The sequence below is a fragment of the Rhinopithecus bieti genome, unplaced genomic scaffold, assembly GCF_001698545.2.
Source record: "Rhinopithecus bieti isolate Rb0 unplaced genomic scaffold, ASM169854v2 scaffold_9876, whole genome shotgun sequence".
In the NCBI taxonomy this organism is placed as follows: domain Eukaryota; kingdom Metazoa; phylum Chordata; class Mammalia; order Primates; family Cercopithecidae; genus Rhinopithecus; species Rhinopithecus bieti.
In genome coordinates this window covers 149770-167065 of record NW_016806295.1, presented here as the reverse complement: position 1 = coordinate 167065, position 17296 = coordinate 149770, and the positions used below count along the sequence as shown (strand labels likewise).

General features: G+C 42.9%; 1 protein-coding gene and 1 long non-coding RNA gene across 9 annotated transcripts in view; one reads left to right on the top strand and one right to left on the bottom strand.

The window, feature by feature from the left end:
- TRPM1 (transient receptor potential cation channel subfamily M member 1) overlaps positions 1 to 17296 on the top strand; it is a 71757-nt gene that overhangs the window by 28293 nt on the left and 26168 nt on the right. Inside the window, 10 exon segments of the mRNA XM_017875386.1 lie at positions 656 to 948; positions 3142 to 3370; positions 6347 to 6469; positions 6670 to 6801; positions 8818 to 8946; positions 11541 to 11792; positions 13314 to 13488; positions 15064 to 15084; positions 15829 to 15973; positions 17100 to 17126. Coding sequence (XP_017730875.1) covers positions 656 to 948; positions 3142 to 3370; positions 6347 to 6469; positions 6670 to 6801; positions 8818 to 8946; positions 11541 to 11792; positions 13314 to 13488; positions 15064 to 15084; positions 15829 to 15973; positions 17100 to 17126 — 1526 coding nt within the window.
- LOC108531783 (uncharacterized) overlaps positions 1 to 17296 on the bottom strand; it is a 38147-nt gene that overhangs the window by 4904 nt on the left and 15947 nt on the right. For 3 of the 8 annotated variants that reach the window (XR_001886279.1, XR_001886274.1, XR_001886273.1), the window contains exons 2-3: positions 8634 to 8741; positions 561 to 671 (exon numbers count right to left, since the gene is read on the bottom strand). This is a non-coding gene — a long non-coding RNA (uncharacterized LOC108531783). Of the gene's footprint in view, positions 1 to 560; positions 672 to 2095; positions 2255 to 8633; positions 8742 to 8835; positions 8923 to 11446; positions 11808 to 13309; positions 13391 to 17296 lie in introns of those variants that run through there. The other 5 variants (XR_001886275.1, XR_001886276.1, XR_001886277.1 and 2 more) reach the window with 4 other exon arrangements.

The window sequence follows — 17296 nt, the reverse complement described above, 5'->3', positions numbered from 1 at the left end:
ATTTCATGCCAGTTTTCCCAACCACGATCTGCCTTTCTCATGAATCCTGATCCATTTGCAGAACAGTTATCATAACCCCTTTAGGAAATGGGAAATGTCAGCCTTCCCTTTTGCACCATAAGGGGAAAAGGACAGTGCTCATTCAAAGTGGAATATTTGCTTTCTTAAAACACTGGAGGGAAACCTAAAACATTTTTTTTTCTCTAGCCCCTTTTGCATGTTTCCTATTAATTTCTGGTTCAGCTACGCTGGCAAACGAGTGTTATTTTTGCTACACTGGAAGATTTCCCTGAGGAAACAAACTGTGGACCTTCCCTCTTCCATGATGTTATTTGTGTTTAGTTTTGGGGGGAGGTTGTGCTTGTTTGTTTTAGTTTTGCAGGATCTCCTCAGTTAAAGGCTTCTAAGTAAAACTGGTGACCCAGGGGTGCAAGTAGTATGCCTTCTCAGTTCATTTGGTTTTAGACAGTTTACTTATCATAATAAACTTGTGCATCTTTTCAAAAGAATTCACATGCGGAGTGGAAATGTAAGATGTACTTCAGAAGTCTCTTTATTACCTCTGACAGAAAAGTTTCCCTTTCTCCATGAGTTCTGGAATTCTTTGTTGCATACTTTTCTGGCAAAACCATGAAATCCGTGTTTCTCCCCTCAGGATGATGAGCCTCCAGCTAAAGGGAAGAAAAAGAAAAAGAAGAAAAAGGAGGAAGAGATCGACATCGATGTGGATGACCCTGCCGTGAGTCGGTTCCAGTACCCCTTCCACGAGCTGATGGTGTGGGCCGTGCTGATGAAACGCCAGAAAATGGCGGTGTTCCTCTGGCAGCGAGGGGAGGAGAGCATGGCCAAGGCCCTGGTGGCCTGCAAGCTCTACAAGGCCATGGCCCACGAGTCCTCCGAGAGTGATCTGGTGGATGACATCTCCCAGGACTTGGATAACAATTCCAAGTTAGTGTCTAGTGGGGATTTAAAGGCCAGGAGAGACGACCATCCTGAGTACTTGTCTCTGCAGGGAGGGGTGGCCAATGTACTTCTCACTTAAGGACAATGGTGGTTAAAGCTTATTCACAAATCACTTTGTCGTGTCGGCATTTTTCTTTCTGTCTCTCGGAGGTGTTTTTGGACTCGGAGGTGTTTTGTTTTCGTGTACTGCCTTCTCTTTGCATCAAAATTGAAACACAATTTTCTTCCTTTCCTTGAATCACAATTTTAATGCAAAGACGATGAAATTAATTTCCGTAAGGAAACACACACTAACAAGGAATACAACGTTAACGAGCCTGTGCCCTGGACTGTGGCCTTCACAGGTGTTTCTGATTTTCCTCCGTGCTTAGGTGGGACAGGATGGCTAGAGGGGGCTGGAGTTGGGCGTGCTTCCCCTGGGTCAGTCAGGCTCTGATCAAACCAGCAGGTGAGGCTCTGGCAAAATCAGTTTCCTGATGGCAGACTATTAAGGGAATGTTCTGGGAGTTTCAAAATGGTTTCTTTTCCCCTGCTGGAAAGAGAAAGGGATTTTTCTCCTATATTCACTGTGAGAACCTGGTTAAGCTCCTGAGATAGAGGTCACAAAAGCATGGGCGTCCCCGCATGACTGGGTCCCCTGGAATTTTTTACTCACAGACTTTCCTCACTGAGCCTCCAGCAATTCCTCAATCATAGTTCACATTTTTCCTAACTCTGCACTGGTTCCTGCAGAGGTTTCTACTCCAGTAAGTTGTGGTTTTTGGTATCCACCTGTCTCTCCAATTTGGGGGACAGCAGTTTGCCCTATGTCCTCCCTTCTCTGGTGGAGCTGAAAAGATTCAATGTTCGACTTGTTTAGTTTGTTACTTGTTAGGATGGACTGGCGACTTCCAAGTTCCTTCCATGCCACACCGGAAACCAGAGGTCCCGGCACAACTTTACAGGGACCTAAACTTGAGGAGAGCATAGGCAGCATGGCCAAGATCTAACACCTTTGTTTTCTGAAGTTCACTGCTTTTATTTTGGACTCGATGATTTCTAAAATTACTAGCTGATTTCTAAACGTCAGAAATTCAAGACTCCCTAATAATGGGGCCGTGTCCACCTACCCCATGGATTTTTTGATGCCAACCTTTGCTTCCTAGAGTCCCCACATGGTGACACGTGGTCACTCTGCAGCCTGCAGGAGGGCTGAGAGGTGCTGCTGATAGCATTCCTCTTCAGGGACAGAGAAGGCCATTCTCCCACACGTGATTCTGCCTTCCTCATGCTTCTCGTTACCGGAATAAAATCTTCTATACAATGGAGAAACAAAAGCAGAGGAGGGCGATCACTTCGGGACCGTGTCTTAACCACATTCCGTTATAAAAAACTGAAGGAACTTGGAACGTGTATGGTTATTGTCAAATATTTGAATCTGGGTCATGTGGGGAAGGCAGTAAACTTTATGCTCAAAATTCAGCTTGTGCCACCTTCTCCATGCCCCCCAACTTCTATCACTGCCCCCATCAGTCATTAGGCACCCTCCGGCCGGGGCCCTATAACAACTATGCCTTATCTCTGTCATAGCACTGAGAATGTTGGCTTCTCTGTAATCACTGTGATGGTGAAGTGTTACACGTGCAGAGAAAGGCATGCATCTGAAATGTTCAGCTGGTGACAGTCTACAGGTGGGATATGCCAGCACCACCAGCACCCAGATCAACTAAGAACCTAGCCGGCACCCACCAGCCCTCCTGTAACCCCTTCCAGTGTCCACCTCCCCCCACTACCACCACCAGCAGCCCCACTACTGGGGCTCCAACTCCACACGTGCTGCATTTGAAGTCACCTTTGCCGTCTTTTCTGTCTGCCTCCCTGATCTGTGCACAACTTGAGGGAAGGGACTTTGTCTTCTCATCTCCATGTCCCTGGGGCCTGAGGGACAGACGTGGTCTCAACCTATAGCTCCACTTGCAGCAGAAGCAGTCAGCCCCCCTCCTGACTGAGCTCCCAGCCACTGTCCCTGGCCATCCCCCTTTGGGGACACATCCCTGGAGCTTCTTGCTTGCAGAGAACCTCAAAGCCCCTCCAGTGAAGGATTCTGTGTCCCTTGGCTCCGTAAGTCCTTGTGGCTATGCCTAAGAAAGAGCTTGTGGCCACTGTGGCTTCACCCTGGTCCCTTCTTTTTTACCCCAGAGACTTCGGCCAGCTTGCTTTGGAGTTATTAGATCAGTCCTATAAGCACGACGAGCAGATCGCCATGAAACTCCTGACCTACGAGCTGAAAAACTGGAGCAACTCGACCTGCCTCAAACTGGCGGTGGCAGCCAAACACCGGGACTTCATCGCTCACACCTGCAGCCAGATGCTGCTGACCGACATGTGGATGGGAAGGCTGCGGATGCGGAAGAACCCCGGCCTGAAGGTGTGTGCAACGCATTGCGAGGCGGGCCGGGGCGACAGTGACAAGCGACTCTCTGCCAGGCTGAGCGGAGCATTTTCTGTGGCTTATTTCATTTATTCCTTCGAGTAACCCCCTGAGGGAGACGTCATGACAATCATTGTCTTATAGATGAGGAACCTGAAGCTTTAAGATGAAATGACATGCCTGGGATCTTAGTTGGTCAGCACGGGATCAGGACCCACACCCAGGTGGTCTAACTTCACAGCCCTGCCTGACCAGCCCACCAGCCTGCACAAACCCCCGCCACAGTCAGAGTCTCCTAATGGAGCCCCCCGCATAACTCAGCATGCACACGCACCCTGGTTGGGTCCTCTACCCACCATTAAAGCAGGGACTGGAACTCTATTTCTAGATTCCCTTATAACTCTGAAATTGTATATTATTTTACTAGCGATGTTTTCATGACATGGGAGAAAATTATGAGAAAATATGAAGCTATGAAAGGGTTTGAAAAAGACATAGTGGGAGAAAAATTATATTGCAATCAAACCCTAGCTCTGGGGTTTGCTGTTGTTAACTACTAGCTTATCTTGAGAAGAGATTCTAATCTGCAGATAACCTGGCAATCTAATGGCAGTATTATATCTATTTTAGAGATCTCCATGAAGATAAAGAAAAGGCTGTACAAGTTATGCTGTGTAGTATGGTTCTGACAAATAGAAGGCACTTTGTTTCTTAGAAATATAAACGTTATGTCTGTCAATTCTATATCATATGCTAATCTGATGTTATACATAACTTAGGATATTAATAAACAGTTTTCAGAATTCCAAGAATAAAGAGTTCTTCAAGGTTTTAAGGAAACTAAGGTGGATCACCTACATGGGGATGAACATCGAATTGGCATCAGACTTTTCATCAATAACACTGAAACCCAGAAGGCAGCAGTGGAGGAAGGCCTTCACAGTTCTGAGGGGAAAGCATTTGGAGCCTGGAATGTTTTCTACCCAGGTCAACTATTCAAAAGCATGAGAAAAGAATATCTGTTTAAGACAGGCAAAGACTCAAACTATACACCTTCAACCTCCCATTCAGAAGAATTAGTTTAGCAGGTAGTCCAAGCAAAAAAAAAAAAAAAAAAAAAAGGAAAAAATTACAATGAAAAATCGTGGTGTGGAGTGTAAGAAACGGGCCCCAAGTTTTATAAATTGCCATACAAAAGCTGTGCAGCCGAGAGAAAGGCGGTCAGATTATATGAGGCTAAGGAGTCGTGGGATCCAAAAAGGAAGTACTCAAGGAGAATAGAAATAACTCCGATAAACAGACAGAATGACTGAGAAGCCCCTAAGTGTCAGGAATACAGGTTAAGGAAGCAAAACAGTTTATAATCCTTAACAAGAAAATAGAAGGCAAATCCATACATTTCAGGAAAAACAAGGAAGTGCACACAAAAGTTAAAGTTCAGTTATGATTCAAACTAAAGTTTAAAACGATCTTGAACCATTGGTAGAGTGTGGAAAAGTGCTGACAAAGAGGGAAGCGCAGCCGGGCGTGGGGGCTCACGCCTGTAATCCAAACACTTTGGGAGGCCAAGGCAGGAGGATCACTGGAGCCCAGGAGTACAGGGCTAGCCTGGGCAACATAGTGAAACCCCATCTCTCTAAAAAAAAAATTTTTTTTTTAATTAGCCAGGTAGGCCGGTCGTGGTGGCTCACACCTGTAATCCCAGCATTTTCTGAGGCAGAGGTGGGTGGATCACGAGGTCGGGAGATCAAGACCATCCTGGCTAACACGGTGAAACCCCATCTCTACTAAAAATACAAAAAATTAGCCAGGTGTGGTGGCAGGTGCCTGTAGTCCCAGCTACTTGGGAGGCTGAGACAGGAGAATGGTGTGAACCCGGGAGGCGGAGCTTGCAGTGAGCCAAGATTGCGCCACCGCACTCCAGCTTGGGTGACACAGCGAGACTCTGTCTCAAAAAAAAAAAAAAATTAGCCAGGTATGGTGGTGCACACCTGTAGTCCCAGCTACTCAGGAGACTGAGATGGGAAAATCACTTAAGCCCAGAAGATCGAGAATGCAGCTAGCCATGATTGTGCCACTGCACTCCAATCCAGGCAACCAAGCAAGACCTTGTCTCTAAATAAATAAATAAATAAATAAATAAATGGAAGCATGTTTTCTGTCTATGAACCTGGACACCCGGTCATCCTTTTGTTGTCTAGGCTGAGCCCGTTAGTCCTTCTTTTGTGAGTCACATTAGCCTTGCAACTCTTAGTTCACATAATCTCATTTATATCAAAGGTAGTTCTATATAAAATACTTTTGGCCTACTTCACTAGAGGTATTGTATTTTATTTATATTATTATATTTTAATGTAAAGATTTGCCTTCCTTGAAATTTCATGTAAGGACTTTTTTTTTTTTTTTTTTTTTTTTTTTTTTTTTTTTTGAGACAGCGTCTTGCTCTGTCACCCAGGCTGGAGTGCAGTGGCACAGTCTCAGCTCATTGCAAGTTCCGCCTCCTGGGTTCAAGTGATTCTTGTGCCTGGGCCTCCCAAGTAGCTGGTATTACAGATGTGCACCACCATGCCCAGTCAAATTTTGTATTTTAGTAGAGATGGGGTTTCATCATGTTGGCCAGGCTGGTCTCAAACTCCTGGCCTCATATGAGCCACCAACCTTGGCCTTCCAAAGTACTGGGATTACAGGTGTGAGCCACCATGCTAGCCAGGACTTTTCTTTTTTAAAGTTAGGATCATCAATAGTGCTGCTTGCCATTCATTTAAAAAATTTAATGTATGTCCTTAAATATTTTACTGCCTGCAATTCTACCAACGTACCAAGCACATGTCACAGAACATCAGACCAGGGGTAAACATACCAGGGCTCCTAGGTTATTGAATAATGTTGAAGGTCATAATTAAAAAATTTTAACTATGCTGGGAAATTTTTCTAGAATTGCCACAGCTTAAAAAATCGATTTATGTCCCCTAGGTTATCATGGGGATTCTTCTTCCCCCCACCATCTTGTTTTTGGAATTTCGCACATATGATGATTTCTCGTATCAAACATCCAAGGCAAATGAGGATGGCAAAGAAAAAGAAGAGGAGAATATGGTCAGTGACACACTTGACCCTAAGAGTATCAGTGTGATCTCGTTTTAAAAATTGTTGAGATTTCTTGTACTATGGATTGAGAAATCTCACTGGTTAAGAGCATTTTTGGAATTGTTTTTTTTAATGGTGCCTGTGTGCTGGAGTGCCTTGCGTTTCCCATTTAACCACCTGCCTGTCATGTGCTGTGCTCTGTTTTCCAGGACGCAAATGCAGATGCTGGCTCAAGAAAGGGGGACGAGGAGAATGAGCACAAAAAACAGAGAAGTATTCCCATTGGAACAAAGATCTGTGAATTTTATAACGCGCCCATTGTCAAGTTCTGGTTTTACACAGTAAGGCCTCCTTCTAAACATTTGACATTCGGCATGTTTTGAATGGTTTGATATGTTGGAATCAAGAAAAATTTCAAGGGCTTAAAAAAGTTTCTAAAAATTCACTGAATTAAAATGAATTATGAAAACAAAACTGGGACTAATTGAGATCTCTGGCTAACATTGGATCTTGATATCCTGTCATATATTGATATATGTGATATATTGATATATGGCCATTCTAGTCCCAAATACACCATCTCATAAGGCAAAATAGTCACATGCTGTTTGCTTACGATGGACTCTTTTGATGCCTTTAGCAATACAAACTTAGGGAACTATAATTTTATTTTTAAATGAACAGAGATGACTAGTGATTTAAAGAGCAAATTCACAGATTGCATTTTTCATGAAATTGGTGGGGTCATTACAAGGGCATGGCTAAATCCAGATGGTAAACTCTTGGAATAGGGAAACAAATCCAGGCCTCTCGTTCTGAAGTGCTCACCAAACTGACCAGCTTGGCCGGCAAGCCATCCTCCATCCCCCTCTGAGGCCCGGGTCTACACAGCTCCCAGAGTGTGGCTCTCTGCTAACAAGAGGAGGAGAGGAGGCAGGAGGGCAGATCAGAGCGCCTCTGGGGGAAATGGCTGAGCTGCAGAAACTACCAGCGGGGGTGGCCAGGCATGCTGTGGTTTGTGTGACCATGTCAGTCAGGAGGAAACAGACTTCTCATGAAACCCCAGGCATCAAGCTGCAGCCCACGCCAGGCAGGTCTCGGGGCTGTGGTTGCACTGGTGATGAGGTGGGAACAGGGTATGGGACATGAGTTGCGTCCCTGGCCACGGTCTGGGCGATGAATGAGGGTGGACTGGGGGCAGAGCAAAGCTCTGTGTGGGGGCCCACCTCAAGGGTCAGCTGTGGGCCTGGACACCCAACCTTGTGGCAGCCATGATTGATGATACAGCCGAAGTCACTGCTGCCCATCAATTCTGGTCAGAACCATCTGAGGGCCTGAGGTGCACCCAGCCTGCAGGAGAGCCCAGCCATAGAGGCTGCTGCCAGGGAGCCATTGAAGCCTCTCAGCCTTGGGCCTCGCCCCAGACCCTCTGGATCGGGTAGAGTCATCACACATTGTACAGCTTCCCAGGGATTAGGATGCAGCCCAAAGTCTGAGAACCTGGCTCTAATCTTTCTTAGAGGAGTGGATAGTGGATCTAGGGGGGCCTGCCTGTCTCCTGGTAAAATTTATAGGTTTGGGAGGTGGGATCTTGGGGAAAAAAAAAACAACAACTGCCCAATTACAAATACTCAACTTCTAGCACCCTTCCCCCAAGCCTTCCAAAGAGGCCTGTGCCAGTGAGGGACCCAGGAGCTGAAGTTTCCTTGGCATCATGGTGAACCACTGGGGACAGGTGATCCACAGGTCCTCCCCCAACCCCTTAACTCCCCGCTTTTGCCTCACCCACCCCCACCTCCAGCTCTGCCTCTTTCCCTGCCACAGAGATAGGGGCCCTGCTGCGCCCACAGCAAATCCTGGACATGCCACCACTAACTGAGGGGACCCTAGGGTCAGCTCGCGTGTCTGGGTGGGCAACTCATTTGCATGTCCTCTCATCTAACTTCCCAGTTGTGGAAAGAATCAGGAAGGAAATTTGTGAGGCAGGGAGGAGTAAGTAACATTTTCCAATTTCCAGGAATGTAGAAGACACTCCAGCCAACTATTAAAAGTTTCCCGTTATCATAATGTTTGCAACTTCATAGTTTCCCCGTGAGGATGACAGCACCAACAAATATGTCTCTATGTAGAAAATGAAGAGTCAGGGCCCATATCATGCTGAAGTATAAAATACCTCCCATCCTGCCTCCAGGTCTTCTGTCTTTACTGGTGAGGTGCAGGGAAGGTTTCCTCTCAATGAGTCAGTCCAGTTGGAAACAAAGATTCTTTTAGATGTATCAACCTGAAAGAAAATGGGTTTCAAAATTTGATTGCAAGTTATTCCCCCAAACATGGCTAACAGCTTGTCTTTCTTTCAGATATCATACTTGGGCTACCTGCTGCTGTTTAACTATGTCATCCTGGTGCGGATGGACGGCTGGCCCTCCCTCCAGGAGTGGATTGTGATCTCCTACATCGTGAGCCTGGCATTAGAGAAGATACGAGAGGTGGCTACTCCAAAGGCCTGCCCCAGCCCACTAACCGCTGACTGCAGATGCAAATATGGCTCCTTACTGAAAAAACATTTCATGCAAATTATGCATGTTGGGCCAGGCACTGTGGCTCATGCCTGTAATCCCAGCACTCTGGGAGGCCGAGGCAGGTGGATCACTTGAGGTCAGGAATTCTAAACCAGCCTGTCCAACATGGTGAAACACCGCCTCCACTAAAAATAAAAAAAATTAGCCAGGTGTGGTGGTGCACGCCTACAATCCCAGCTACTAGGGAGGCTGGGTGGGAGGATTACTGGAGATCAGTAATTCGAAACCAGCCTGGCCAACATGGTGAAACCCCATCTCAACTAAAAATACAAAAATTAGCCGGTCGTGTGGCAGGTGCCTGTAATCTCGGCTACTCAGGAGGCTGAGGTGGGATGATCACTTGAACCTGGGAGGCAGAGGTTGCAATGAGCCGAGATGGCACCACTGCACTCCAGCCTGAGAGACAGAGTGAGAGTCCATCTCAAAAACAAAAACAGAAAAACAAATTATACATGCTGTGGGACTTTTTTTGTACTCACAATTCCAAGTTTATTCCATTCATTTATTTAAAATGGATACATCTTGAATGAACTTGAACTTGCAAATCCAAACACGAGGCAAAATAAAGATATTTAACAATGAAAACAGGGTTGAATGCATAGGAAAGCATCAGCAAACGCTGCTGGCGACTTGAGATAAACCAAATTACCACAACTGGGTACAAATTTTGGCTTAGTTTTTTGGGACCAGAAGCGAGAAAGAGAGATACACGGGACACTTGCACAGTGTGGTCCAAAGCCCAAAGTTGCAGGAAAAATATCATCTCTTTTATCTCTGGACTCTTGTGTAAGAGATTTATGAAGGGAGGGCTCCCAGTGAGGAGGAAAAGGAGCTAAGTGAGGTGTGGCTTCAGGTGGACCCTGTCCTTGGCCTAATCCTGTAGGGGGCTCTGAGTGAACTGGACACTGTGGAGTCTGTCTCACCTTTGGGCCCCACCTCAATTAGTCATTGGTACCCACCAGAGACATGGCTCCAAGTGTCCAAGAGGAAGCCTCCCAGAAGGGTGCAGGTGTGGGCCTAACAGCAAGCAGCACCTGCGGCAAGTGAGGTGGACAAGCCCTCCTGGGGAAAAGCTCCAGGGGATATGGGAGGGGCCTAGAGCATTTGCTGCAAACAGAGGGAACAGGATTTTCAACTCAGTGTTGAAAAAGAACAGATACCATCTCACAAACGACTCTTGTTATCCCAGAGGGCTCGAGTGAAAATGTAACTCCCAGTAGGCAATCTCTGCTGACAGCAGAGGAAAGATGGGCCGGATACTTTCCTTTCCAGTATCATTCGGAAGTTTTAATTCACTAAATTTGCTTATAAAGAGAAAGCATGTACCCAAGCAAAAAAGCAACTTGAACTGAAAAAGCCCACAGCACCATTTCATATCCTTTCTGCAACTGATATACAACTAATACTATTATTTTGCAATAACTGTTGACCCTTTCACTGAACTAAAAAACATTATTAACCTAGTCCAGGTAGAGGGAATCTGATGGCATCGGACTAGAGCCTGAAAAACCAAAAGAGCACTGAATCCAAAATTATACATGCCAATTTCTACTACTGTTCCTTTTCTAGCTGGGCTTCCTTCAAATTCTGCAGGTGCTGCAACTGGGATTTCCTGAGCAGCCTGCTTTCCCATCACTGTGCCGTCATGACCTTGCGGAGGATCCACCGTACACCAAGACACTGTTCTTTATTCCAGCAACCTGCCCCCAGTTATAGGAGAGACAGGGTGGTCATCAGCTGGTGTGCACGGGTTGTTAAACTAATGAATCCCTTCTGTGTGGGCTGATAGATAACCACTGCCCCATCCTACCACAGAGATCCCCAAGACCTCTGCAACTGAAGGGGTTCCACCTGGCACGGCAACCCTCCACCCCAGAGTGGCACCACAGACAGCTGTGCCATTGGGAAGGCTCTGCGCGTGTGTGCCGCTTGCTAAATATCTTCCATTTTACTCTGTGGAAGTCTCCCCTTAAGCACCAGTGATTTTGAAAGGGTAATATCTCAAGCAGGGGAAACCTGGTCTAACTTTCCCGTCATTTCTCATGTCTAAGTTGCAAAGGAATTTTGCCAAATCAAAACATTTCCTAGCCCCGTTCTGCCATCTCCACTGGGTGGACTGCCCCTCTGTGGGGCCACGTGGGGCCCATCTGTGCTCTAGAGTTTTCGTCCTGTGTGACTCTGGAATGTGGAGTAACAGGCACGTGTCCAGATAATTAAAAAAGAAATCAAAATGCAGCTGCTTTAATTACAGCCAGAAGGACATAATTTAGAAGGCATTTCCTGAGTTTCTAAAACCCTGAATCTAAGAATAGGGAGGATCCCATGGAATTTCCCTTTCTAGATATCTCTCTCTGCCTGAGAAGAAGAGTGTTTAGAGGTTTTGAGTAGGAAAGGGGCCAGAACATACCCTGGAATGTTCCACGAGTCTTATCATTCAATATTCTAAGACAAGACTTCTAATACGCCATCTCAGTTTATTGTTCTCTGGGATTTGTTTTCAGATCCTCATGTCAGAACCAGGCAAACTCAGCCAGAAAATCAAAGTTTGGCTTCAGGAGTACTGGAACATCACAGATCTCGTGGCCATTTCCACATTCATGATTGGAGCAATTCTTCGCCTACAGAACCAGCCCTACATGGGCTATGGCCGGGTGATCTACTGTGTGGATATCATCTTCTGGTACATCCGTGTCCTGGACATCTTTGGTGTCAACAAGTATCTGGGGCCATACGTGATGATGATTGGAAAGATGGTTAGTAATGGCATCCTGTGGGTATCCAGAGAGACTTTGGCTGTGGTTAGGACATAAGAACAGGCCTTGGGCATGGCTTCCTTCAATTTCATTTGGTTTTTCTTTTGCAGTTGGACTTTTAAAGGAAATATTATTTGCTTTAAGATACGCAGTTCTCCTACATGTTGATAACTTAATAAAATCCGATAGAAAAACATGAGTTGAGGGCCTACTGTGTATATATACATAACATATATACATATATAGTGTGTATACACACACACATATGCATACATATATCTCTCAATATATACCAGGTACTCAATATATACTGTCTTCCTTCTTCCATACCATATTTCAACTGTAGGATGACTAATTACTTTTGCTTTTTATTCCTTCTGATTTATTATTAATGAGCCTATTTGGACAGCAACATTAAAGAAAATAGCCTCCTTTTTTTATAAGAGCTTACTTCACTTTCCCACGACATAAGAGAACATTGATTTTTGATGCAATAGGAATTCAGTAGCAAAATAGATGTCTCAAAATATTTACTTGTTGATGGCTGGAAACATATTTTCAGCATTCTTTAGTATAGGGACATGGATTTGATGTTCTATCAGACTACATCCCCTTCAGAATGCACATATGGCCAAAAAAACAAAAAACAAAAAACAAAAAAAACCCTGCCTGATTTATAACCTCCTAACATGTGGTAGAAGCCAGAGACAAAGGGAGCCCAAGGCCAATTCCCAACCTGTACTCCAGATGATCTTCAGCTCATTCACTCTGGCCTGGAGTGAATACAGGAAGTTCATGTGATTAGACCATGATGACTTATACTCCAGAACAGGCCAGAGAATATGAAACTGAAAATGAACCAGCAGGTCATCCTTACATTACCTAAAAGAGCCTCAGTGTTAGGACTGGTGCAATAAGAAAGCAAGCTTCCTACATTTAGGAAGGATTCTTTACAGGGCAAGTGGTTTTGAGCTAAGGGATGTACATTTTAGTAAATTCCAGCAAGGGCCTCCATCTTGAACAAGGGATGTTCAAAATTAGGAATTATACCAGTTTAGTATCCACAGTAACCAGGACATTGCTCACTGTAACTACTCAGCACTTGTGTAGTGAATGAATAAATGTTGGTCTACACTCTCAATTCATTATTGTTTTATTTCCTTAGGTATCCCCTCCTCTTACTCCTTAGTATCCCTTACAGACTCCCATCTTTTTTCACAATTCTTCCGTTTCTCCATTTGCAGTTTTAGTTACTAAGGTACATGTGTTTATGGGCAAAAACAGAGGAGAAGCAAGAAGGATGAAGAGCAGATGAGGATAGCAATGTTCTAGAAGACATTCTAGGCATAAAGCATTGCACGGAGTAGGAAAAAGCCTTCCCAGGGATGGGAAGGGAGGAAGGGAAAGAGGCTTTCTTCATCCTAATTAAGAATTCGTGAATTGGAGAGAGCAATATAATGAGCCAGGGTGAACTTGGCCCATGAGCCAAGACAGTGAGAGACAAACGTTCTCCTTACTCAGATGATCGACATGCTGTACTTTGTGGTCATCATGCTGGTCGTGCTCATGAGTTTTGGAGTAGCCCGTCAAGCCATTCTGCATCCAGAGGAGAAGCCTTCTTGGAAACTGGCCCGAAATATCTTCTACATGCCCTACTGGATGATCTATGGAGAGGTGTTTGCAGACCAGATAGACCGTAAGAGTAGAATTCATAGTAAGATTCTCTTCCCTGCTTCTGAGGCAGATGATCAGTTCCAAATTAATGGAAGAGCGTGTATTAATTTGGAAATAAAAAATATTTGTCATTCCACCATAGGCATCAAATTATTTTACAAAGAAATAAGAACAAATTCTGGAACATGGATTTTCAGACATCAGTCATTTCTTTTATTCTAAAAATAATTCACTAGAATTCCAAAAGAGTCTCACTTCCCTTGAACTGGACCTGATGGACATCCTGTCACATGAATGCAGTTCTAATGCCAATAAGCCTAGTTTTTCTTCAACCCAGTATCTCCCCACCCCAGGATAAGGCTGGTAGTGTTTTCCAGTAGAATGAACTAGTGAACAGGGCAGAGTAACTGGTACATCCCACCATCCTCTTCTTCAAGTCATCAGAGCCCATTTTCCACATAGCTACCCATTTCATCTTCACTACTAGAGTGCTATTTTGTATTATCAAAAATAATCTGGATGTTAGTAGAGGAAATGGGCTATGATCCTGCACAGATTTCTGGGGAATGTAGGCCCAGGTCCTCTGCAGGCTGAGCTGGTGTCTTCTGGATTGAAGGAATGTAAAGCTCAAATGTTCTTGTACCTATTTCACCATGACAGTTGAATAAATGTTCTGCCAATGAAGGAGGCACTTTTAGTCCCATTTCCATTTCAGGACCAACATTTTCATTTGCATGTTGTAATTTATCATAAAGCATCAGTCATAATAACATGTTGCTACTTCCAGAGCTCTGCTATTTGGGAATAGAAAGTTTGTATTATCTTCCTCTCATATAGAATGTAGGGTGGTCAGTGTATATCTACTGCCTCCAGTTTAGACAATAACCAGCTCATGCAGTAGCTTCTAACTTTTATAATGTCATTCTGACCATATCATTATTGCAGGTATTGCAAAGTCAACTACTGAAGTGTGTTAGTAGCTTGGTAAGCCAGAACATAAAAATCTAATTTGGTTTCAAAAGAATATTAGTTTAGGTCGACATACATACATGTTAAAAGTCCCTGGATTCCAGGCATAAACTGTAGTATTTTTATTGTTGGACATTTTTTTTTCATTAAATTGGGTTATGAGAGAAGATAAACAGGTAAACTTTAGGCTGTGCTATTCTCAGTAACATAATTAAATGTAGGTTTTTGATTCTTGTTCTTTTAACTAATAGTTTTGTAGTTATTTGGGCTTATGAGGTGTTTGTGGTGGAATATAGGGAACGTGTGATTGGTTACCTGATCATCTGCCAGTAACATGTCTTTTTCACAATCTTAACTAGTGAGCTTTTGCTCTTGTTTATGACATATGGTAAAATAAATATCCATGATATATATTTTCTAGAATTATTAATGTATGTAATTCTTCTAAATAGATCACTGTTTCTAAGTGTGAATCAATAATTCCCAAGCTTAAAATATTTGTATTTCTTCACAGCAAAACAGTTATGTTGTTAAGTCACTTGTTTTACTTTTCTCTCAACCATATTATTTTCTTTCCTCCCCTCCTGTCAAAACAAAACAAAAATCCTGCTTTCCAATCGTTATGTAGTCTACGCCATGGAAATTAATCGTAAGTTTACATGGAATTGATTATTCTAGTCTATGGAATGTGTTTCTTAATTACCTTTTCCTTAGCTGATTACTAGTAGTCTTAAACTGTTTTCAAATACTTCTCTTGTGTTTTGGTGCTAGTACTTTTTAAACTGCCAGTAAAAGTAAAGAGAACCACATATTCACTGTTGGGATCACCCTAATTTTTTTAGGGGAGAAATAGACCCCTGTGATAAAAGTTGCATTTCAAATGAGCAGAGGGGAAAAGATTATTTTCAAACATGGCACCAAAACAGTTGATTAAACAATTTGGGAAGTAGAGGGAATCCCTAACCCATACGACATAACAAAAAATATTTTCAAATTTAATGTGTCAATGAAACCAAGAAAACAACCAGAAGACAACATAAGCTAATGTTAAATAATTAGAAGCCACAATGACTTTCAAATGGATAACAATAAAGGGAAAAAACATAAAGATACATTTGTCTGCTTAAAAATGAAGACTTTTGTATTTGAAAGCTACAATAAAGAAATGGGAAAATGTTTAGAAATATAACAAAGAATGACTATCTCTGAGTGCAGATATGAGTTTCTGACCTTTTTCTTTGCATGAGTTTATTTTTTCCCATGGAAAATATTGCTTATGAAATAAGAAAAAATCATTTTAAAAAAGAAATAGGTATTGAAAAACATATGTAAGAGATATTTATCCTTTTCATCATATGTAAAAAGCAAGCACAAAACAATTTTTTTCTTTCAGCTCCTTGTGGTGAGAACCTATATGATGAGGAAGGCAAGCGGCTTCCTCCCTGTATCCCCGGTGCCTGGCTCACGCCAGCACTCATGGCATGCTACCTACTGGTCGCCAACATCCTGCTGGTGAACCTGCTGATTGCTGTGTTCAAGTACGTGTCACAGCCAATGAGCACATGCTTATTATTTATTACTGTACAGATTTTCCATTTAATCTCAGAACTCTCCCAAGATACTAATATATTTGCAGATAATTTGTATTTTTTAGTAGAGACGGGGTTTCACCGTGTAGCCAGGATGGTCTCGATCTCCTGACCTCGTGATCCACCCGTCTCGGCCTCCCAAAGTGCTGGGATTACAGGCTTGAGCCACCGCGCCCGGCCGGATAATTTCTTTAGGGTTTTTAAGTAGATCCAATTTTTGCAGTCTCTTTGTTCAAACTTAATCAGTCTTAATGTATTTATAAATCAAGAGTTGACAAATACATTTAAATTTAATCTTGGTTAGTTATTTTAACACTTTAGTGTGTATTTTATCTAATGAAAATATTTTCCTTAGATGAAAGGTCTCCTGGGGTTACAGAAGATTTGATCAAGTCATGGCTTTTTCATTCATCAGTTAGAGGCTGCAAAAGGCAAATTAGTTTCATAAGCTGTTACAATTACTGTAATACTAGGTAAAGCATTTTTTTTTTCTGATCGTTTATAGAATTAGAAGATAAAATGGGCCTAAGGGAAAAAATGGCTTAAAGGATAAATCAAGTTTCTTATATAAACCTGCCTGTTTGGCAGTTGTGTTGAGTATGTCTGACCATGCTCAATAAACCACTGAAAAAAATGTTATCTTTCTAAGACGAAAATATAGAGGGCAAAAATCCTTCACAGGAATATGCAGATCTTAGAATTGAACAGGGCATTTGGAGAAAACCTGGTTCTCAAACTTCCGGCTGAGAGATGAGAAAACTAAGGTCAGGGAAGGTAACTGGCTTTCCTAAGGTCCCATATGTAACAATGAAATAATGCACTTATTTGCTTCCTGTTGGAAGCTAAAAATAAGACAAAGATTGTACCTACCCCATGTCCAAAATAGCGAAACTTCATCAAATAGTAAATAGCTAATAATCAGTTAAAAAAAAAGTAGTAATCTACCTGTTAGACTGAATTGAAAGTTTAAACATGTGAAAACGTTTAGTAAATGGCTTACCTCTACATATAGGAAATTAAATTCTTGAGTATATGAGTAGACTGTGGTGTGGTTTTTCAGAAAGTAGTACATTAGCAATTTATAAACTTAGTCATTTTATGAGTACAATGTCCTTAAGTACAGACAGTCCTACCATGGATGGATAAACCAAAAGGATTGAATAATCAAGAATCAGTGCTAAAGGGCACTAAAAGGGCCATCTCATTGAGTACTTTTCATTTAAATGTGATAACTCTGACTGCTCTGGGAAATCACATAAAAATAATATAACT